Source organism: Neltuma alba, unplaced genomic scaffold (assembly GCF_004799145.2).
Source record: "Neltuma alba isolate B1F8T4 unplaced genomic scaffold, ASM479914v2 tig00010198_pilon, whole genome shotgun sequence".
In the NCBI taxonomy this organism is placed as follows: Eukaryota; Viridiplantae; Streptophyta; class Magnoliopsida; order Fabales; family Fabaceae; genus Neltuma; species Neltuma alba.
The window spans coordinates 99,230-123,070 of NW_021635136.1; the positions used below are offsets into that span (position 1 = coordinate 99,230).

The window sequence follows — 23,841 nt, forward strand, 5'->3', positions numbered from 1 at the left end:
AAAAACAATGGTAGTGAAAACTACATCAAAAACCATGAACATACCTTGTTCTGGAGTTTGATCTTGCATATGACCACTTAGCCTTTCTTTCTCCCTCTTCTTTCTCTCTCTATAAACTATTTTTTCAGAGCTTCCCCAAGGTTTCCATAAGGTTAGGATGAAAATGAGGGAGGGGAGGGGGTATTTATAGAAAACACGATTGAATCTAGGCCGTTGATCTTAAAAATATGTGGCTTGATCTGGACCATCCATTTTCTCTTTTAATCTTATAATGACAAGTGTCCCATGACATCATGCTTACATAATCAATTTACATGCTTTTAATCCGACTGTACACGTGTCTTGCATCTAGCCATACACGTAATACCTTCTTTTCCCATCTAACCGTACACTTGTCTCTTCCATTTTCCTTCATCATTAAGGCATTAAAATAGAGAGGAAATTAATATAAAATTGTGTAAAATACCACCCTTGGGTATTTCTCCACCTATCTTGCCATTCTACACCATATAGGGTACTTTTTGGGGTCCTGACTTTCTCGGGACTGTTGGGACATGTTTTGGCAACATTTTCTCACCTCAAATAAATCCATATGGTGTTATATAACATGCCTAGAGAAGGAGTGATGCTCTTCCCTTGTTCTTCCATTAAAATAATTAATACTATTTATTTTGGAGTGATCTTGATGGAATTCTTTCTACCGATCCACAACTCCGAGAATCTATCTCTAGGTACCAATACTATTCATTCATCATGGAAAATTCCTCTAATTTTTCTTAAGTCAAAAGTCAACCTCTAGACATCTGACTTTGACTTCCCCTGGATAGTACGTAAATAGGCTTTAAATTCCATTAAAGCTAACCTCTTCACTTTCTGGGAAGGAAATTATTTTTAAAACTTGTGATTATTCCTCAAGTATTTTTTCCCATTTTGTCTGATTATCTGAGGCCTCCCTATACTTATTCCAAATTAGTCAAAACCCTAGGAATTCTGTAAATCCTTTCTGGGGGTATTTTCATCATTTTTAGCCCCATACAGGCCTCTGAACCTAAATCCTATTTTTCTGGAATTTTTTTAAAGTGTTCAGGCCTTACCCTACTGTTTCCTATTTTCGAGGATTTTTCTAGGATTTTTGGGCATAATTTCTATTTTTGCCCTTACTAGCCTAAAATTTTACAAAATTACAAATTTGCCTCTGGTTTGGTTTAATCTCAAAATTCACCTCATTAAAGCCTCCAACATAACCTTTGGCCTACATTTATCTCTATTTCTCATTCCTAGGCCCTGAGACTTCTTCTGAGTCTCTAACTTCCTCTTTTCTCAATCCCTTTAAACTTCCCTTTGCAATTTAGTCCCTAGGATCTTTCTGTGCTTCCAGGGAATCTTTGGGACCTTTGCCACAAAAAGTTTGGTAGCTTGCCCATCTCAGGCTAATTCTGATACTACTAAGCCCAAAAGTCGAGATGTGACAATATGCATACAAAAAATCTAATGAAATGACTTATAAATAGGATCAAGAAAAATATTCTCTCTCTATTTTATAAATAGGACCAAAGGAGTACTACTCTTTATTTTGGGTAAAGGTGCATCCAGTACCTTGATTTTATTTCCTAGGTACATCCAATACTCTGATCTATTGTATGGTGTATCTAGCACCCAGATCTTATTTTTCTAGCACATCCAGCAACTTGAGATCTAGCACCCAAATCTTATTTTCCTAGCACATCTAGCAACTCAAGGTTATTTTTTTAGTCACATCCAGCATCCCAATTTTTAGGGTGATGATCTTTTGTATAGTGTATTTAGCACCCCAATCTTATTTTTCATGTGTATCCTGCACCTTAATCTTTTTTATGGTGCCTCTAGCATCCCAATATTTAGATTTTGGACGCTACCCAAAAAAAAAAAGATTAGAGTGTTAGATGCACCCAAAAATAAGGTCGGTGTGCTAGATGCACCATACAAAAGATTAGGGTGTTAGATGCACCTAAATACACTTTTACTTTCTTTTTTTCTAACAATTATTTAATACCACTATGTTCCTATTTATGAGTCATTTGTACCTTAAGCCCACAAACCAAAAATATATTAACTTGATAATTTTTTTCACATTTACCCTTATTGAAGAAAGGGTATTAAAAATATGTTTTCTTATATATTTACTTTATCTCTCTCTACATTTATTAAGCTAACAGGGATAAAATTGGAAAAATCCCATTAATTACCCTTCAAGTGACTTATATTTAGGAACAAATTTTTTTTCCTGCAAGGGACTTTTAGACATGAATAAAGTTGTATGTATTAAAAAAAAAAAAACAATCTACGTAATAATAAATAGAGGATAAAATAGCATATTCATATTAAAAATTTAATGATATGATTTATAAGTAGGGCTAAACAAATTTTCTATCTCAATCCTATAAATAGCGCAAGAGAAGTATGTGCCTTAACAACAAGCGAATTCAAAACCAATTCTGCAATTCAGTTCATATAATTGTTCTTCTGTTCCTGCCCAATCAACTTGTAGAAAAGTTAGCCACAGTCAAGCGAACAAGATATCGATAAGATAGAGAAAATGAGATTACGTTGGTTACGTCTGTTTTCTAAATAAATGAAGCAGCAAGGGAGAGATCCAAAGCAATAAATGTGCCAGAAGGCGACCGGTGACCCACTTTGATCTTTATTTCTTCCGCACATAGCGCCACCTATCCCTCTTCAACTCTCTCTCTCTCTCTCTCTCTCTCACACACACACACACACGCTCTTTTTTGTGGCAAAGGCACGTTTGCGTCGCTCATTAATGCTTTTACCATCTTAGTGGGTATGAGAGTAATGGACGATTTTGAGTACACTGCACAATATTGAAAACGTACTATAGTATATGCATGTGTAAATGGCAGGGATATTCAAATCTACTCTTGGAAACTTTGACCCTTTTTCCTCGTTATTTTCTTCTTTGTAACAAGAAAAACATTTAACCTTAACCAAAGTAACTACTCCTTTTTCTCCTCAATATAAAACCATTTTTTTTAGATTCAGAGTCTCTCCAAGTCACTTTGGATTTGAAATAAATCTTTGTCAAACTGAAAGCATTACGGTTAAAGCCTTTTTACTAAGTATGCTTCCCGAAATTTGAACTTGTGTTTTTCTCTTTGTTGGAGTAAGACTGCTTATCATCTCAACCAATAGTTTGTTCATAAATGTAAAACTCATTTTATAGTATAAGTCATTTGTCACTAATTCACATGTACTAATAAAAGCAGCTAAAAGTATATATTAAATTTGTTATAAAATTTAAACCATTTCCAATATTACTCTTATTAATATGTTACACTAAACTTTGATATCATATTACTCTATGTTATTTTTATAAGATACAACTTTTTGAATTAGTGTGTTCCTTGTTGTAAACTACACTTTAAAAATATTTGATTATTTAATACATTTTTTTCTCTTATCTCTGTTTTTTTTAACCCTTTCTTTCTTTCACCTACCTTTTTCCATAGATAAAAGGGTTTAATTCTAACGAATACATTGCATTTAACCAATTTTAACCCATATTTTATTTATTTGAATATTTGTATCTTATAAAAAGGAATAAAGGGAGCAACGTCTACTTTGTCTCACTATTCTGATAAGATATGGAAGAAAATATTTAGTACTCTTTAAGACTATCAAATTAAATGTCTCATAAAAAGGATGAAGGATACCTTCAAAGGATTAAGAATACCTTCTACACGATGTTATCATATATATGAGACCGGGGCGAGCATTTTCTTGTAGGTTATGTCAAGTATTAATAATATATGGAAGAAAATATTCAGTGCTCCTTAAAACGTCAAATGCCTCATAAAAAGGATTAAGAATGCCTTCTAAAAGATGCCCTACATATGAGAGGAGTAGTATTTTTGTAGGTGCTATGTCAAGTATTAATAACTTTTTCTGATTAACTTAAATGTTTTTACTGCCCTTTGTACAAAACATGCACTTGCTTGCCGATGAATAAACAAAATGCAGTTGGATTTACAAATAAATATAACCTTTTATTTCATCAATAGCACAATACACAGAGTTTAGAACAATAATCAACAAACTGAAGTACATTTTGCTATTTTCTTCTTCTGAGATGACCAAATTTTCCTATGTTTAAGCATTGACCTGAACCTGTACTTATCATCAAGAAGGAAATTAAAAGAAGAACCAAAAGAAAACAACATGCTACGCTGTGTTTAGTCTCTGTCCGTGAGTTCATTTGTGTTTTCCTTTATCTCTCTCACTTTTTTCCCCTCTAATTTTAATTTTACGTTTCAGAAATGATAATCAAAACAAAGACGAATTATTCCAGGACTATTAATCAACACCACCAATAATAATAACTGTATGGGATCTCTTCTTTCAACCCCACACCAAAGCCTGTTTCTGACACTACTGACCAATGTAGTTTATATATATTATATTTTAATCTCTCTTTCTTTTGATCAATCCCACTAAACCTTAAATGACATATATATATATATATATATATATATATTTATATTATTAGTCGACTGATAGCCTACTTGTATCGAACCTCACAAAATTAAGATACTCGTCATGGATCCAATTGTACTTTTCCTTGAAAGGATTCTGCAGAGACCTTGGAGGATAGTGATCGATGCAGTCTTTCCAAGCATTAGGGTCTTCCAAATCCTTCATTACCTCCCAAACACAGTTATTACACTTAAACCCAGCACCAAGGCTTATCATTAAGATCTTATCACCTTTCTTAAGCCTCTTCTTGGCCTCCATGTATCCTAAGACATACCAGAGACCACCTGCGGAAGTGTTGCCCCATCTGTGGAGCGCCATTCTTGCCGGCTCGAGGTCGTACTCCGTTAGCCCTAGACCTTTACCGACGCCGTCGATCACGGCTCGGCCTCCGGGGTGAACGCAGAAGTGGTCTATTCCTGACTTGAAATTCAAACCACCTCCTAGTACGTTGAAGTTCAGGGCTTTCTTTGTTTTGCTGCTTTGATGCAGAGAGGCTGAGAGAAAGCGAATGAGTTCCCAAAGAGGCACGATCTTTGGGGCCATAGATTGCAAGTTCACGGTCAAGGCTTGTGCTGCGGCTTTCACTAGGCTCTTTGTGAGTTGGAACCCTTGGTACCCAAGTTCGTCTTCAACCTGAAATAATGAAACGAAATTCATAATCTGTTGATACTTGAAACTTGAAAAGATGTATGGTGCAAGAATAAACACGTTTTCGTATTACTTTTGTGTGTGAAGGAGGACATTTTCTCGAGTCTCGTTTTACTTTTCTAACAAGTAAAACACTACTCCCACTAATCTTTTATATGAGCTATTTAATATGTTTAGTTTAGTCTTGCTAGTTTTGTTTTAAATGTAAGATCAAAATCTATTTTTTGGTCTTAAATATATAATTTTCTCTGCTCATTGCACATATATTAAAAAGCTTTCATTGATAGGAGGAGTTTTAATGCAAATCACTAAAGGATGTGTTTTCGAGAACCCAATATACACATGGAGTACTTTGTTTTTTTTACTCTCTCTCTCTCGCGCGCGCATTTTAAATGTTAGTGGGGAGTGGGGACCAACATATTACATGTAAGATGAGGGTATGCACCTCACTTTGAGTGAACAGCCTATATATTACTTTTATTCGAGCAGGCTAGCTAGAAATCTTCAAACAGCTTGAAGTGCCTAAGTAATGAGTTTTCGCATGGACATAAGAATCTTCTAGATTTTTTTTTTCTTCTGAAGTGTTCTTTAGGTTTCAAAAACGATCAAATGAGACGGTCCCATCTTAATTAGTTTCTCACTCTTGGTATACAAAAAGTCAAGGCCACAATTAATTTTGACAATTGTTAGTCCACGCATATAATAAATTCGCAGAAAGAGATACATAATATGTACGAGTAAATTTGAATAAATTTACCGTCAGTCTTCATTAATTATAAAAACAATAACTAAAACACAAATATAACCAACACACACACACACATATATATATGTTACTCTATTTAATTAGATTTTTAAGAGTTAAAATCAAATGCAAAGGTATGTACGTATACCTGCATGCAGCAACCATAGGCTTCATCATTTGCACCAAACTGGGTTCGTTCCATGTGCTTAAGCTTCAAGATGGCACGGTTCTTCAGGGAGGGCTTGTTGGTGAAAAGCATGGAGCAACCACCGGAGCGAAAGAGGCAATTTGAGAGCATCATCATCTTGTTGTTGCCGCAATACCAGTGAGCGCCGAGATCTTCGGTGCTCACCACAACGGCGAGAGAATTCGGGTGGCTCTTGAACATCCTCTGCACCACGTCGATCGCCACCACACTCGCCGAACACCCCATTCCGGCCAAGTTAACTGCCTTTATGTCCTCCCTCATTTTGTACCTGTTTATTATGTTTATTTAAAGGAAATTAAAAAGAAATCAAACAACTAACAATTTTTACCCCATGGTCAAAATTTATTGCATTATTCAGTTTCGTACACCTTTTGGATATGTAGTCATGTAATAAATCATATATAAGGAGGTACAAAAAAATTAGCAAGACTTGTTATATATTTGACATAAGCAATCGAGTAGTTAGAAATTGAAATAATGAATGGTATAAAGACGCATATATCTTTGTTAGGATGTGAATTCAGATGAGTCTCTTAAATATGATGATAATGGTTTTGAATACCATAACAACACGTTTCTATTATGGGGCCCCCACAACCAACTTTATGACATCTATATTTGGTTCACGACTTTCATTTATGGAAGAATTTGATTTATGCTATGTTGTTGCTTCTAATTATTAAAATCCAATCATAGAGATTAATTTATTAAATAAATTATTTAATTCAACAACAGATGTTATTCAAAGTAAATAAATTAAGCCAAAGGCCTTGTAGCCTACTGGGATTGATGCTCCCTTGGCTTGCAAGTAAATTATTTGAATGGTAACTTTAAATTGTTAGTACATACCCTTTTAATTGAAAAAAAAAATAAGTAAATTAGATGTATAATTTCATATTTCATTGAAGATGAAGCCTTCAAATAATACTTAATGAAGTTAATTAGCTCTCTCATTGATGAGAAAGAAATGACATTTCTTTTTCAGTAAGCGGATTCTCTTGAGATTTAAACAATAAATGCGTGAAATTAATATGGTGAAATACGTACAGACAAAATTTCAGAACGCCATCACCTCACAGTACTTAAAAAAGAAAGCCAGATGCCTCATTTTGAACTGAAATTGAATTTTGACGTTAACATATTATCATCCATCCAGAGAAATAAATAGGGTTCGTATGCCACTCAACGCTCCAAAGAGAGAAAAAAGCTTGCGGATGGTATGAGTCGCACGAAAATGAGCTTCCAAAAGGCATTTTCTACATTCAGGCACTTAAGAGAGTTTTCTACAAGGAGTAGCACCTAAAGGTAAGGTCTCAAAACTTTCTTTTGGAACCGAAACTGAAATATATTCTCATATAAAAAATTATAAAAGTTAAATTCAGTCATATATATACCCATATGCGTGTAAAACACAAAAGAATGAAATTGTTCGTGGGTTAACACGTATTATCATTACACCTTTTTTATATATTTTTTGAAAGCACTCCGTACCTTCATTTTTGTGAGTATATAGAGAAAATGAATTGATTGAATATATATATATATATATATATATATCACACTTGTGTGTCACTTGTAGTAAATGCACTTTTAATTATAAATGATGCAATATAAGTGGTTGGTACCTGTTTATGATACGAGCTGTGAGGGAAGGTGCAGGAGAGAACAAAGACACATTAACCACAAGTATGTCAATGTCGGAGGGAGAGAACTGAGTCTTTGCGAAGAGTCCGTCAAGAGTGTCGAACATGATCTCGTCGATCTCGGCGTAGGAATCGTCGAGGGTCGGAGATGCCTCTCGTCCTTCCATGACGTTCCTAGGGCAGTAAGTGTTCTCTCCTATCCCTGAACTCACCATGGTTTTGAGCAGAAACCTGTACTCCTCCAACCCTAGCCTCTTGTTTCTTAGCACCACCCTCACGGCGGAGTCCGTGTCCAGCTTCGTGTCCTCCGGCGGCATGAAGCACTCATAGGCCAGCATGTAACAGCTCTGGCCTCTCCGGTGAAGGATCATCTTAAAAAGGGTGAAGAAAGAATACAACAAAGGAAGTATTAGGCACAATGAGACCAAAACCTCCATGGCTATATAGCTTGCCTCTATAAAGAAGAAGAAGACGAAGAAGAAGAAGAAGAAGAAGAAGAAGAAAGATTATTGTGTTTGCTGAGTGAGGAAAAACCGGCTATATGAATATGTATTTATATAGGTACAGAAAGCTAGTTCAGGTAGAATAATGTGCAAGTTGTACAAGCAAGTTGCATAACATGCTTGTGAAATTGTGGATATACCCCACAGAGGGACAACCCGCTGGTGATAATTGACCAGCTTGTTAGGGTTTGTCTTTTTGGCTTTTGAAAAATATACCCAAGTCTAACCATACATAATTAAAGTAACATGAATTATTTTTTTGCCAACTAAAGTAAGATTAATTTAATCTCTTGATATATGATTAATTTGCATTGTTTTTTATTCTTACTACGCCATTACGATCTGGTTGGGGACTTTTATGATATTTGGTATGTGTGTGTATTAAAAATATCTGCCACAATTTATTCTTTGTAGTGAAACTAGCAAGCTGGCTTAATTAATGGCATGTGCATTGTTATCAAAATTAAAATTACAATTAATATTAAATTAATTTATTTTGTCATTATGTTAAAACTGATGTTAGATTTTTTGCAAGAAATTAACTTTTCTGATAAACAATGAACTTTTAAAAAATATTTTAATGACGTACATAAATTTTAAAAAATAAAAATTTATGATTTTGTAATTTTTATCATAAAAACATGATAAGTGTACAATCAAATAATAATAATAATAATACTATGACATTTGCGCATAGTTTTTGCAAATAATAATTATGATTTTATTTCATCATTAAAAATTATATAGAGGTTTTTTTTTAATTGAAAATTTTGAAGACGAAACTATAAACAGGTACTATATATATGTTTATTAATTAAAAAGTAGTTGTATTCGATTATATGAATACAGTAAAAAACAAAGAAAGAAAGGAAAGACACATAATAAAATTAATATAATTTACGAAAAAATATTTATTCCAATATCCTGTGACTGTTCGTATCGTAGCTTTATTCTCTTCAAGTCGGTGGAAATAAAAAGATATTTGGGAGAATTACACTCCAGTTCTACAGAAAAGAAATAGTTATTAAAAAATTTTAATAACAATCTAGGTAGCCTGTAATAATAAGTTCTATAATGGAAAATGACAACTTCTGAGATTTGTTTTATATATATATTTTTTCATCCGTGGGACTTGATTGAAATTCTCCTAAAATATTTTCTCTGGCAAAAAAAAAATCTTATTTTAGAAGAATTACAATGAGGTTTAAAAAAAAATTATAAAATAAATCACGTACTATCCTCAAATATGTCATTACATATTACTTACTTAGATTATTATTAAAACATTTTAATAACTTTTTTTTAAAATCCTATTGTAGTTCTCCCTTTTCTTTTTGGACTTGTGATTGTGATTATGACTCAGCTGTACATTGAGCAGATGCTCGTTGGAGTTAGGTAAAAGTTTTTAATTCTCGGTGGATCAATTAATGCGAGCCTCACAATTAATTAATTTTCCAAGTTCTCTCATTTTTCTACTGCTTTTGATTTGGATTGGTGTTGATCCCCTTTTCATCAACTTACGTGTGGTCTTCCTATAATTTTGATTCCTTATCCAAAAATTAAAATGTATTAATTACTTATAATACTAAAATAATTAGTAAAAATTCGTGAAAAAGTGTTTGCAAATTTTATCGATAAGACCTGAGTTTGAGTACATATACTTTTTCTTTTCTGACCAGAAAGTACATATACTTTTTTATATATGAAAACGTATTGGATTCTTCTAACAAAAAAAAAAAAACTTTGTTATAGGCCTTTTTTAAGGTTCTTAGTATCCTGTCTGTATTCAAAAAAAAAAAAACTTTCAAACTAAAATTTTTTACCAATTTTCTTAAATAACTATTACCTTATAGATTAGGTTTTTTGTTTACCATAATATTGTCAAATTTCGTTATAAGAAGGCATATTAATTATTTTTTTTAATAATTTTTCCTCCTAGTAAATCATAAGTACTGTATGCAAAACTTTATACTCCTTCTATTCCTTATTATAAGAGGCAAATAACTAAATTACGTTAATAAAAAAACAGTTAAAATTAGTTGAAGATAATTAATGTGTAAAAAGTATAATGTTTTTTCTAATAATGCCCCCATTAATAAGGAGAGAGAGTATGAGAGAGAACAATTAAATTATTAAAAGAAAGAGAAGTGGGAGGGAGAGAGAGTATGAGTTGGAGACAAAATAAATAGGGATAAAATAGGAAATCAATACAAAAAAATAGAGACAACTTTTAAGTGTCTCTTATATATGGGAACATGCCATAAGCATCAAATGTTTCTTATAATAAGAAACGGAGGGAGTAATAAATAAGGACATTTTATTAATATATTACTATCTCCTATCCTTAATAAAACAAATTAATTGGGAGGTTAAATTTAATATTAAATATAATATTTCAATTTATTTTGTCGTCCATATTTATCATTTTCTATATATCCCTATTGATTACACATGTTAATGAAGTTTGCTTCAACCTTTAATGAGTAATTTCAATGTAAAATATTTAAGATGGTATTTAAGGAAAACCAATGCATATTTTTGATAAATAATTAACTAATTAATTATTTTTTTTAATCTCGCCAAACTAGTTAAGTAGACTGGATGCAGTATTATATTTTGTCAAAATTAGGTTCTTTATTATCTTTTTTTTAATCGAATTATTTTTGCTTATTAAGTTTACTTGTGAGTGAAATATATGAAATTACTGTTTTAAAAAAAAAGAAATATATGAAATTACTTACAATAATAAATATTAATGTCAATTCAAGGGGGTTCCTAGATAGTTCTTCAAATTAATTAAATGAGTTGTTTGGATTAATGTTTGCAAAAAAAAAAACAAAAAAGAAAAATTATCCTAACTGACTTTTATAAATAAAAGCTAGAATCAAAATTAACTAATGATGTATAATTTCTATTTGAATTGGGTTTTATAAAAAATCAGTTTAAAATTTTTTTTAAATGATAAATTAAAAGGTTATTTAAAAGGTTTAGATATGAAAAAAAAAATCCAAAAATAAGAAAGAACTAAATTAAATTAATTTTTTTTGGGGGGAAATTCAGTTTTGATTTGACAAGCACAGCGTTACATGTGTAAATTGAACATGTAAAGCCAATTCCTTTACATGAAGGAAAACGAGACTCAGCGGCTCCCGTGCGCATGCCGTGATAAATTTGGTGTATATTTGTCGCCAATAGATAAATGTACGTAACAAAAACGCACTAATAAATTAATCCTCCCTCAAATTCTTATTAACTCCGTATTTATATTTGGTAGGAAGAGAGGGGAAGAAAGAAAAATTTTTAAATGAGCTCAATTTTTTTTTAAAAAAGTGAGGTTGTAAGATTTTGATAAAAAATATAAGATAAAAGAATAAAAAGAATTAGTTAGAAAGCTTGCTTCATCAATTTTTCAAATTAAGTTTATTAAAATTTTCTCTCCCCTCCTCTCCTTTCTATTTCCATCGTGCCCAACAAATCCTACAGTATTAAATATGTCCTAAATTAATAATTTTTTTTAAATTTATCCCAATTTAAATGATGTAGATAAAGAATCAGAGAATTTGAAAGAGCTTATTAACACTAAACATTAATTAATAACAAAGGTAATAATTTCTTCCAAAAGATACCCTGTAACAAGGACGACAAGGTTTTCATGAACTTTATTTCCCAAATTTATAATTTTTCTTAAAATATTCATGTTGATTGCACATAGTAAAGAAATTTTCATTAAGTATGAATTACAATACATCTGATTATTAAAAAAGATATTTTAGAAAAATCAACATATATATGTATTGCAAATAATTAATTTAACTAGTTTTTTAATATTGGTAAATTAAGTATCTAACTTTTATATTAAGGATTAGAGAGAGTATGTTTTCAGTCTTTTAACTTTAGCATAGTGAACTCTAATATTATTAGTTTCAAATAATGATTTCTGCGCCAATCATTATTACTTTTTAAAATTGAACATAAGATATCAGCATTTAAGAATGTTTTGTAAAAATTTAAATTTGTAATGTTAGTATATTTTGTTAACAATGTCAGGATAAAAAATATTTTATAAAATTAAGCACCAAATTAAAAATGAAAAATTGTAGTAAGTCATATGCCGCCATTACCCAAAAAAAAAAAAAAAAGAGCAAGCACACATATAACCACTAAACCGACTGTCAATGATTAATACTCTATTTGTTTCTAAATATTTGTCATTTTAAAATTTCAATGAGTGTTAATCATTTTTATGAGCACAAAATGGGCTCAAATACTCTATTTCTTTTTCATTATTTAAGGGGTTTTGGCTTAGGGTTAAGGTGCAAATATATCTATGGACTTATACCAAATGTGTACTTGACACCATAATAAATCTTGGGTGGAAAAATACATATGATGATTTCAAAACATTGCAAAAATGTCATGACTATTAATTATTGCAACGTTGACCATTTGTTTGATCGAAGATACTGATATGGATACTGATGTGGCTTAGAGAGTCTGATACAAAAGAGTAAAGGTGTAAAAATATCTATAATTTTTTTTTTCAAATATGCACTTGACATCATAAACAAACCTAGAATGCAAAAATACCTACAATCATTCTAAAGAACCTTAAAATGCTACAGTTGTTTAATTCACTAAAGAAAACTTATGGTGCAAGGTAGTGAACTTACCCTTTATGTGCTTGATGTGGTATGCTTATATGTTGGTTTGTGTATGTTGACTATATGATGTTGTGACATGATGATTATTGCGGGAAATGCTATTCTTAATATGTTTTCATGACCATGTATTTTTATACCAAGCATAAAGCATGATGGTATGTCACTAGTTAACCTAAGTTTATGAAAAATTACATATCATACATTAGCATCCATTTTGTACATGCATGGGGTAATGTTTGCTATTGAGATTCTCTCGAGTCTCGCTCTCCTTTAACCAACCATAATAAGTGATAATGATCAAGCAAAGGATGCATATGCGGAAGCAAGGAAAGAGGAAAAGAATTGAGGAAATTTATTGGATTACATTGTATAATTTGTATGTTAATGTACGATATGAATATGCTATTAATGTTATGTGATCACAAATAATGATGATGTCAAGTATAATTGACTATAATAATGTATGGGAATAGTTTATAGATTGATAGAATGGTATTATACAAGGAAAAAGTTAATCATGAATTGTTAATACAAGTTAAGGGAAATAATTATCCCTAATTGAGCAACTAAATTGAGATAAAGTAGAAGTGAAGCAAACGATTGATTCTACCTATGAAATTTGGTATGGTTAAAGTACACATCCTGAGCTTTAAACCAAGTGGTAGATCACCTAAAATGGATATATGTGCTAAGAGTTATGCTTGATCAAATTTAGGATAGAGGAACTAGAACGTATAGTTTTGACCAAATGAACAGTAAACCTCAACAAATAAACTGTATGAATTAGCAGTGGTTAAGTCCAATTTCATTTTTTTCCTTGTGGAGAATTGAAATTAAAATAGAATTTTGAATCATCTCAATACTATTTTTTTTCAATTAGTTATGATTTTTCAAAGTTAGACAAAAAATCTAGAATTTAACCAATAAACAGTAACCCGAAAACCTATTGCAAATTTTCAATCTATAGTCTTGTTTTGTGAATCACTTGAATTATAACGCTTCCAAATGCATATACTAAGGGGTTAAAGGAAGGATGTTTCAATTGTCATTGTTGCCTTGTCAAGATCATCATATGGTATTCATGCATGGATTTCATATATAGAGGTTGAGAATTGTCACATAGAGGATAATTGCTTTTAAAGCCCATGCAGCATGCCAACACTATGATCAAGTGTATAGCTCTATTATTAGGCCTATGCAGTTCTTCCTCTTCCCTAGCTCAAAAGTAATAATGAGCTCCAGAGTAGACATCTCTTGTACCATAGTCCAATTCTGGGTGGTGTAGGTATAAGAAGAGACCTAATGTCTCAATGTGAGCGAAGAAGCTTTTGTAACACTTTAGTTTATGACCATATATAAAGTAAAAATATGTCAAATAAAACCATATTGCATGGCATTAGGCTTAGAAACTTACATTTTTTAAAAAAATCAATTTTTCAGGTTCCTATTCATCTGATAATCCTAAAATTTTAGCCAACTTTAAAATTCATAACTGATCCTATAAAAATTAAAATAATGTGGTTCTAAGTTCTATTTGAAGCTCATTCATTTCTATATATAGAAAAAAATACTCATTGGATAGTTTCCTTTATCATTCTAGCTCTATATTCCACGCAAGGAGTACTATTCATTTGGTCAATTTTTAATTTCTAGCTTTTTACTATAGATTCAAAAATTCATAAATTTTACCACATAGCTCCAAATTAGGTGATCTGCCACTCTATTTGAAGCTTGGGATGTGAAATTTAAACTCACCAAATCTCACAGCCAGATTCTATCATTTGTCTAGAAAAGTCACAGCCATAAGTTCATGATTTTATAAGCATTTTCATCCCTTTTTAATGCATTATCTTGTGGCATTTAGGCCATGAGCATGCAATATACTATTTATCATTCATACTATCATATATTTATTCATGATCATACTTCTCAAGAGATAGAAACATATTTTCTTACAAGCGTTCTTCAAGTTATATGTAACATCTTAAGTTTTGTATTAAGTTTTGGTAGCCCTTTAAGTTTGATTTTTTTGGGGGATAGTTTAGTGTTTAAGCTTGAATCTTGGTTTTTGGTTTGGGATTAAAGTAAGTGTGAACGGGTAGGTTGACAATCCTTTTTGGGATTTGTTCATCGCGATGAAGTGGAAGTTCGCCACAGTGAACCAGAGAGTACAAAGAGAGCTTCTTCTTGGGAAAAAGTCTCTCCATGACGAAGTTAGGGGAACGCTATGGCAAAAGTTGTTTAGGTGAGTGAGAATTCCCTCTCAGGAAAAAATTCGCACTACGGCGAAGTTGGGAATTTATTGCGGTGAAGTTGGGTTCCTAGGTGAATAAATCCCTCTCAGGGTTAATTCACCACAGCAAAGTTTTAGGTTCACCGTGGTAAAAGGTTCACATCTATAAATCCGAAGGAAGGGTTTGATATGCAAAATTTAGATTTTCTAAAGGAGGGAGTTAGAGCTCTGCTAGGGTTTCAAATTTTTGGCTTGGAGAAGGTGTTTCTAAGGGCTTATTGCATCAACTAAGTGGTTTTAACCTCTAATCGACTTTTTCTCTTGGAAATTTTAAGGATTCTATAGAGAAACCCTAGAGTTTTCTAGGTTCTATTGAAATTGAGGTTTTTAACTGATTGTTTTGAGTATAAATAATTGTTGTGGGTTACATTTAGGTTTGGAGATTTTGAAGTTTTGGCATTTAAGGTTTATGAAAAATGGAGATTTATGATTGAGGATGACAATGTAGAGGTTGAAATTGAGTTTTATGATTTGGGTTATGTTAATGTGGGCTAAATTGAATGTCTAATCGGTTTAGAATGTTAATAGGATTTGAATTGTCCTCTCTAGGTGTTTTGGGTGTGGAATTCCTAGAGTGGGTCTTTAAGGTTTTGAATCCCAATTGATGTTTTGGAAGGGAATTAGAGTTACAATGGATTCTTGTGGCTTTTAGAGTGTTGCCAAGATGTTTTGGCCTTTGGAGTTGGGTAGAGTTTTAGTTAAGGTTAGGAATTTTAAGTCCCCAAGTGTTATTTTAGCCACCTTATTAGTTTGAAGACTAGTACATAGTGGTTGTGTGTTTATGTGCTTATATAGACTGGTTGTAAGTCTTGTTGGTGCACCGGGTATCGTTGGTGGTTTGTAAATCCTTGCTTAGGCAAGAGGAAACCACTTTCCAATTCTTTGTACATGCTACTATGGTATTGTGAGCAGATTTGTTGTTTACTCACTACTAGTAATAATTTGTGATCTAAACGTATTGTTTATATTTGAGAAAAGGAAATTTGTCTTGTAGGGTTTTTTTTTTGTATGATACTAAATGTATTGGAATTTTGGAAGATATGCCACATATTAAAGTTACTTTGAAATATGCACTTATGGTGAGAGATATGGTTGATACTACCATATGGTAAGGCCTCTGTTGATGCATGATGTTTAGCTCCTTATGTCCCCCATAGTGAGGGATAGGTCGGGTTCGTCTCCTTATGTCCCCCAAAGTGAGGATAAGCCGGGTTTGGCTCCTTACGTCCCCTATAGTGAGGGATAGGCCAGGTTCGACTCTTGGAAATCCCCTAAAGTGAGGGATATGGTTGTTGGGTAGCATCATTACACTTGTATGAATTTTTATGGCCATCGTTTATAGTAATATATTATATGTCAATACCCTACTGGACACTTCACGAGCACCTATTAGTTTGTACTTTGAATACTGGTTACCAGGACTTTAGTCTCACCCGTGGTTTAAATATTTTCAGATAAAAGCTCTAGGCGTGCACCACCATGGAGGGATGCAGAGGCTTAAGCTACATTAGCTGTAATGTCTCTGGCCTATGTACGATGTATGGTTGATTGTATATTGCCACTTATAGGGTCATTTTGGGAATATTTTGTTTAACATAGTAATATTGTAAACTTGAGATACATTTAACTCTTTATTTAGTCCGGCCATTTTGATGTTTAATGAAACTTTGGTCTATGTTTATTAGAAAACAGGATGGGCTTATATTTGATTCCTTTTATCACCCAGGTTAAAAGCTTGGAGGCCCAATATAATGAAATGAATGATTTTGGGTTGCATGCAAATAGTAAGGTTTTAGCCTATTGGTTTGAGTATCAGTTTTAAAGTTCATGCTATTTTTCTTTTCTACTATGTAGTTTATTGTAATGGTTTTTCTTTTTCTACCATAGCAATGGTTGAATAACGAGTCTTATTTACTTAAAACTCTGTAGCTTTGTATAACCAACACTCATAATTACATAACATGATCAAGCATATCAAAGTATAACATTTCATATAATTTCTTCTCATGCCTCCATATTCTTTCATCTTTCTCTTGATAGACTAGCCCCTAAAGTAATCATTGGATATAAGAAGGGGTAAGATTTAAAAAAAAACTCAATAGCAAGGAACAACAACTATAATGCTAATAATGAAAGGTTATACAATACTATATGAAAATCGTTATTTTCATGCCTTGTCATACATTATCATGCCATGGAAAGAGAGCACCTAAACATGCCATTAAGCAATTCAACTATAGACATTTCCAAGGCATAAATGCAAAGATTTAAATATATTATATCATAACTAGCTCAACCACATAATAACATAAAACACAGCAAAACAACCAATACAAGTTAACACTAGAATTGTAAGTTCTTGCTACCTTGCTCAAACCTTAATTTTTGCTCTCTTTCCTTTATTTAGAGTCTCCTCTTACTCAAGATCAATTCCTATCAATTACACAATAAAGGTATTCTAAACATCAACTCAAACAACTTCCTTAAGAACTTAATCTAAAACCCTAACCCTTTATCCTTGATTTTGGGGTTTTTGTATAATCTTTCTTAACATAACTTTCATATGCTTTTCCTATATGATTTTTTATATAGAATCCATATTTAAACTTATATTAGAGTCAAACTTAGCTGAGACATAGGGTCTTAGGATCCAAAAATTTTATTTTCAATTTTGATGCTTCTAAACACATTTTCTCAACATATTCCTACAAAATTTCATCTTCTAAACTCATTAAAAGCATCAAATTAACATGAATCAAACCCTAGCCTCATGTTCCTTGCTTGGCTGAAACATATGCCTTGGGGTTGCACGTTAAAATTCTTCTATAAACCAAGTTAACAACACAATTTTCCAACCACTTTCTATATTATAATCCCTATGCCATCTTTTAATCATTCATAATAAGTTATATAGCATTTTGGACAACATGGTATCATAGGGTTTTTAGCCATTTTTCTTCATCCAAATCAAATCCAAAAGAACACTAATCAAGGTAATTAAACCCTTAAAAGAATCCTTAACTTACCTTGGATGATTGCTTGGAGTTGCCTTAGTTTCCTTCTTCCCGTTTCTCATTCTTTTTATTCAACTGAAGAGCAAACCTTCCCTCCCTAGTTTTTTAATTTTGGCCAAATTTATCATTTATGGGAGGTATTTATAGACAAATTTTTTGCCTAAGGTTTTCTATTTTCCCCCTATTGAAATGGTATAATTCTAATATCCACTTGTTTTATGATCTTGCCTTCTCTTCCATGATCATGCCATGTGTCATGACACCTAATACACATGTGATTATAAAATATTATTTAATTATAATTTAACATCTTCCAATTATATCCCTTAACAAATGGCACAATTCCATCCTTGTCCTCCTCTTTAAAAATGGCACCGAAAATGGGAGGAAAAATTATGCCCCCAAGCTTTAAGTTATTCCATTGCATGCTTTCATCATATTAGTTAAATTTTTCTAGATCCTGTCCAATCTAGTAGCTCTAAGAATTTATATCTCTATGCCAATAACTCCTTTTTATTGAGGAAAAGTTTCTCAATTTTTTTTCAGGTCAAAATTCGACCTGTAACTCCTTCTATTAAAATTTTTCCAAAATCTATCTTTTACAGATATAATTGGGCTTTAAATATTTTTGAAGTTAACCTTTGAATTTTTAGAGCTCGAAAATAATTTCAAAATCTGTTATAAACTCTCAACTAATTTTTTCTCATTTTTGTTTGAATAATTGAGGTCTCTGTATATTTAAAATAATTCAACTTGAATAATGTTCCCCTAATTAGCCAAAAATACTAATAATTATAGAAAATTTTGTAATAAATTATTTTTCATCTTGTTTTCACCTCTTGGGTCTCAAATACTATTCTAGACACTCTATTCTATTTTTCATGAATTTCTAAAAAATTTCAGGAACTTTAGGCATAGTTTCCAATACTGCCCTTCTTTGACTAGAATTTTTCAAAATGACAGTCCACTCTTTGCCCGAGTTTCACTCCAAAAGTTGTTTTGTTTCTGTCTCTACTATATTGTCTAGCCCTTGTTCAATTCTAAATTTCTCATTTACCAAGTTAAAATTAACATAATATAACACCTTTGATCAGGTTCCTTACTTTCAGAGAGTCTAGGTTCTTGTCTTGGAGCTACAAGGTGGAGTTTGGAGGATGGGATTAGGCATCATTGTTGTGTTATCATATTTTGTAACTTGTATATTTATTTATAGCATTACTTCACTTATTTACCATCCTGGTTATATATGTTATTAAGTGATCTTTAGTTATTGGACTTTATATCTCACGTCATTAACCTTATTGTTTTTAGGAGAGCCTTCTAGTTTGGTTCAGTGTAACGGGAAATAGCTAGAGGCTTAGGCATTTATAGCCTAGAAGGCCTCTTGTGGCTTAGATTGTAATGTCTTTTATATTGTCATTCTAGGGCCATACTTCTGTCTTGAACTACTTTAACTTTTCGCTAACATACTCATGGATTACTGTACTATGATGTATGCTGATAGAACAGTCAGAGACCATAGTATCTCTTGCATGTGACTTTATATTGATCCACATTCATCTTCTTTTGGAAAAATTTTATGTTATTGATGGGTGTTAATGACATTATGTTATTGGATTGTACATGTGCATGACTTATGGGCTGAGCTTAGCCCTTATTTTTCCTATGCCTTAAGTCCTGATGAGATGTTTGTTAGGTTGGGCTTATGGGTAGCTGTTGTGCCTTGGGTCCTGTTCTACATTATTGACTAGCTTTTAAATAATCTTATGTGCACTTTGAGACTTTCATGACACTTTTTGAAATATGTAAATTAAACTCATTATAACCATAGTTGCAGTTGCAAACCTAAATCCATTCTTTGCTATCATAGTTAACTTCTTTAAATAGTTTGTTAACTTTTGGTATTAATGATAGGTCTTTCCACATTTTGTTTGGTAAGAAGGACTTTGAGGGAGAGAGATGACGGTGAGAAGAAAGTGAGCTATGGGGGTAGTTATGCAATGAGAGAGGTTAAGCGAGAGCAATGAGAGTTTCAGCGGTAATGGAGATGAATGAGAATGAAGAAGTTTGACAAAATTTTAGAAGGGTACTTTTGTCTAAAATTTATCATGAATAGGGATAATTTTGTACCAAATTTTTTCCAATGCCAGGATAGCTTCATAAATATTACGGGGTGGATTTGTTTGGGCAATCCTACCTATACAGTACTCCACAATCCCTACCTATTCTTAATCCTTCATATCAAACATTACAAAATGAGCAATACTAGTCCCAATACCAACCCTCCCTATACCATGTAACAAAACTATTTTTGTTAGATTATGTGTGTTTTATACATGAATGTCTTATTCGTTCTTGAATTAATATCATTTTATTTGAATATTACTCTTTCAAGGATTCTATATGACTAGTTTCATCTTAGATTTATCCCAATTTAAATCATTAACCCTTAAATAACAGCCTTAGCTGATTTAGTAACGTTTTTAGTATCCTGACACCCATGGGTAATCTAGTTGTAATTGACTTTAATTTGATATAATGCGATAAATTTTGAGAATTTTTGTGTAGATAGTAGGATCAAATCACAATAATTTTGTTTATGTTGTTGGTGTTCGGTTGTTCTTCTCTTATTCTTCATTTATTATAGTAGCTTAATTTGGTTACATCTTAAATTCAAAGTCCTCTCTCTTAACTAATCTGTAAAATTAAAAAAAAAAAGTTACTTATATATAATTAATATATAGAGAATTTGTCACATATTTTTAAAATTACCTCTATTTTATAGAAAAGAGAAAACTTGATAACATGAGAGAGTAGATGAAATGTGACCTTAAATTTAGGACTAAAATATCAATAGGATTGGTTCTAGTTGAAAGAGTCAGCTCATTATAACATGACAAATCAAGATTTAAATTCTAGTTGATAAAAGTGCAAAAATTCAGAGTCCAACAATCCTTGGAATATGATTGTCCTCAATAAAAAAAGTACATATACGTAATAAAGAAAATTTTACAAATCAACCTTATATTGAGGACGTAATAATCTTTCCGCTAAGACTTAGTCAACCAAAACTGTTTTCATGGAAATTAATGAACGATTGGATGTTAATCAATCATCAAATTTTGACATCTTGAATGATTTAAAACTGGGGAAAGTTTCAGAAAAAGAACCCAAAAATTATCATTTCCTAATTCAGGCACCTAGGAATTAAAAATGACAGAGAAGGAAGTAGTGCCTGATCTGGTATCTTGCAAATGTAGTTAAATGACTAAAATGCACTTATATTATATTTTAAAAAAAGCCATCAAACTTATCGTTGCTAGTACATTTCTTGTCATTGGGTGTTCAATACTTGTCATTCCTAGATCACAACTTATTAATAAATAATTTGTCATTATCAATACATTTCTTGTCATTTGCTATTCAACATCTGTCATTATATAAACTTGTTAATAAACTTTTTGATATAAGAGTATTTTAGTCATTTAACTACATTTTTAAAATACCCAATCAGACACCAGTTCTTTCTCTACCATTTTCAACTCTTAGGTGCTTGATTTGGAATATCACATTTTTCGATCAGCTTCTTTATTTGTCATTTTTCCTTAAAACTATTTCAAAGTTTGTCATAAAAATTTATTTTAAAGGATCTTACATACTGCAAATTTTATCGAATTTATTACTGCTAATTTTTCAAGGTTCTCTAAAAGCAACCTCAGATTTAAGTTCGATGAATTCGGCAGGGAAAAAGTTTTAAGTTTTGTAATTGGAAAAAAAGTATGACCAAATGAGTTTTATGTGGAGCTCGAATTCACTTAACATAACTTTTTTTTCCTTCCTAAACCAAAAAGGTATCTATTTAAAAATCAATTATATAGTTTAATTCTTTTTTTGACGCTGTCAATTTTTTTTTTCCGGCTTCCATCATTATAAATTTAGGTCTTGTAACTATTTAATACTCCTCTTCTTGATTTATACCATGCTTGATAATACTTCCTCCATCTCTATTTACTTGTCATGATTTGGATTTTCATTTTGTCTCTAAATATATGTCATGTTCCAAATTTCAAATGTAATTATTACTTATTTTTATTAATACTCTTTTTAGAATTTAGATGCGAGGTATTAAATGGAGATCATCAATATTTAAAATAATGCGCAATTAAATAGAAGATAAAAATAAAAGGAAAAAAAATCTTTTTTATACACAGATTTTGTTTCTCCTTGATCTCCGTGTTTTTTTCCTATGTGGACAAGTAAATAGGGATAGATGAAGTATAAGATGTTTAGGAGAAAATAATGATTCATTGATAATCTTATATTTCAAAAATACCCTTCAGTGATTAAGTATGACTGTATGAGTGATCGGGGTTTAATTAGTGTTAAATGAAGGGCGTTTTTGCGAGCTTATACTTGTTTTCAAAATAAATTAAGGTTTTAAACTTTATTTAATAAAGTTATTAATTGGTCTATCCCATATGGTCCCAAAATATCTTACAAATTCAAACAGGGAGAATGATTTTAAAATAGACATATAACTAAGTACTGTATAAAACGGCACATTTATTATTCTTGAACGAACCTTTTTTTTTTTTTTCATGCAATGTATAGGGGTTATACTAAGCTAGTTTTAAAAAAAAATTAATGTAACTAAATATCTTCTCAAGGCCCAGAGCAATAATTTTCCGAAATAAGACTAAGTCAATGAAAGTTGTTTTCATGGAAATTAATGGACGTCAATTACTCATATCGATTTTGATATCCCAATTGATCAATTTTATTTGAATGAATTAGATTAGTTTCGGAACTCGAAAATTTCAAAATGACAAGACAGTAGGACTATTGTAGAAAAAGAATATTATATAAAAGGATATTTTTTTCTTTTTGGATCTCTTCTGAATCAGGCCGCCACAAAATTGATTTATCTAGCTCGTCCCATAATATCCAATGGTAGAAACTTCATAATGTTATAAATGTAATTTTCACATGGATAATATATTTGAAAATTGAAACAGGAAATGGTTTGAAAAAGAAAATGGACAATTATATAATAAAATTATAAAATAATTAAGTAATATGTTCACATGTTTCATATCACAAGTACAAAATAACACTAATAAAATTAGCTAAACTTAATCAGTAATATGTTTAATTAGCTAATTAATTTTTGTTTTGGCCACTAACTAAATTTTTTTTAAAATATTATATTACATTTTACTTGTTTGAATAAATTTATTATTACAATTATACTCCAATGAGCTACACACACACATGTTTAAATAATATAACAAATTTTTTATTTATTATTTCAATCACTTATATCATATGCAATTGCAATTGCAATAATAATTTTAAAAATATAAATATCCTTAAATTTCTTTAAAGTAACATAAAAATATTTCTATCAAATAGTGTGTGTGTATTCTATAGTGAAATAAAAATGTTAAAAAATTTAGTGCAAGATTATTAATGATTAGTTTTATGTCATGAAAATATATAATGTTCGACTTCAATAAATCAAAAAGTATATTTCACCACGTTATAAGTTTCTCTAATTCTTTATTCTATGCGTGTGTGTGTGTGTACGCAATAAATA

At 31.3% G+C, this 23,841-nt stretch overlaps 1 protein-coding gene across 1 annotated transcript; it reads right to left on the reverse strand.

The window, feature by feature from the left end:
- Positions 1 to 4,022: 4,022 nt before the first annotated feature.
- On the reverse strand, positions 4,023 to 8,282 carry LOC114754834 (3-ketoacyl-CoA synthase 19). The gene is made up of 3 exons (XM_028943676.1): positions 7,757 to 8,282; positions 6,072 to 6,399; positions 4,023 to 5,163 (listed from the first exon to the last, which is right to left on the reverse strand). The coding sequence occupies exons 1-3, from the start codon at positions 8,209 to 8,211 to the stop codon at positions 4,540 to 4,542; spliced, it is 1,407 nt and encodes a 468-aa protein (XP_028799509.1). The 5' UTR covers positions 8,212 to 8,282; the 3' UTR covers positions 4,023 to 4,539.
- Positions 8,283 to 23,841: the final 15,559 nt, after the last annotated feature.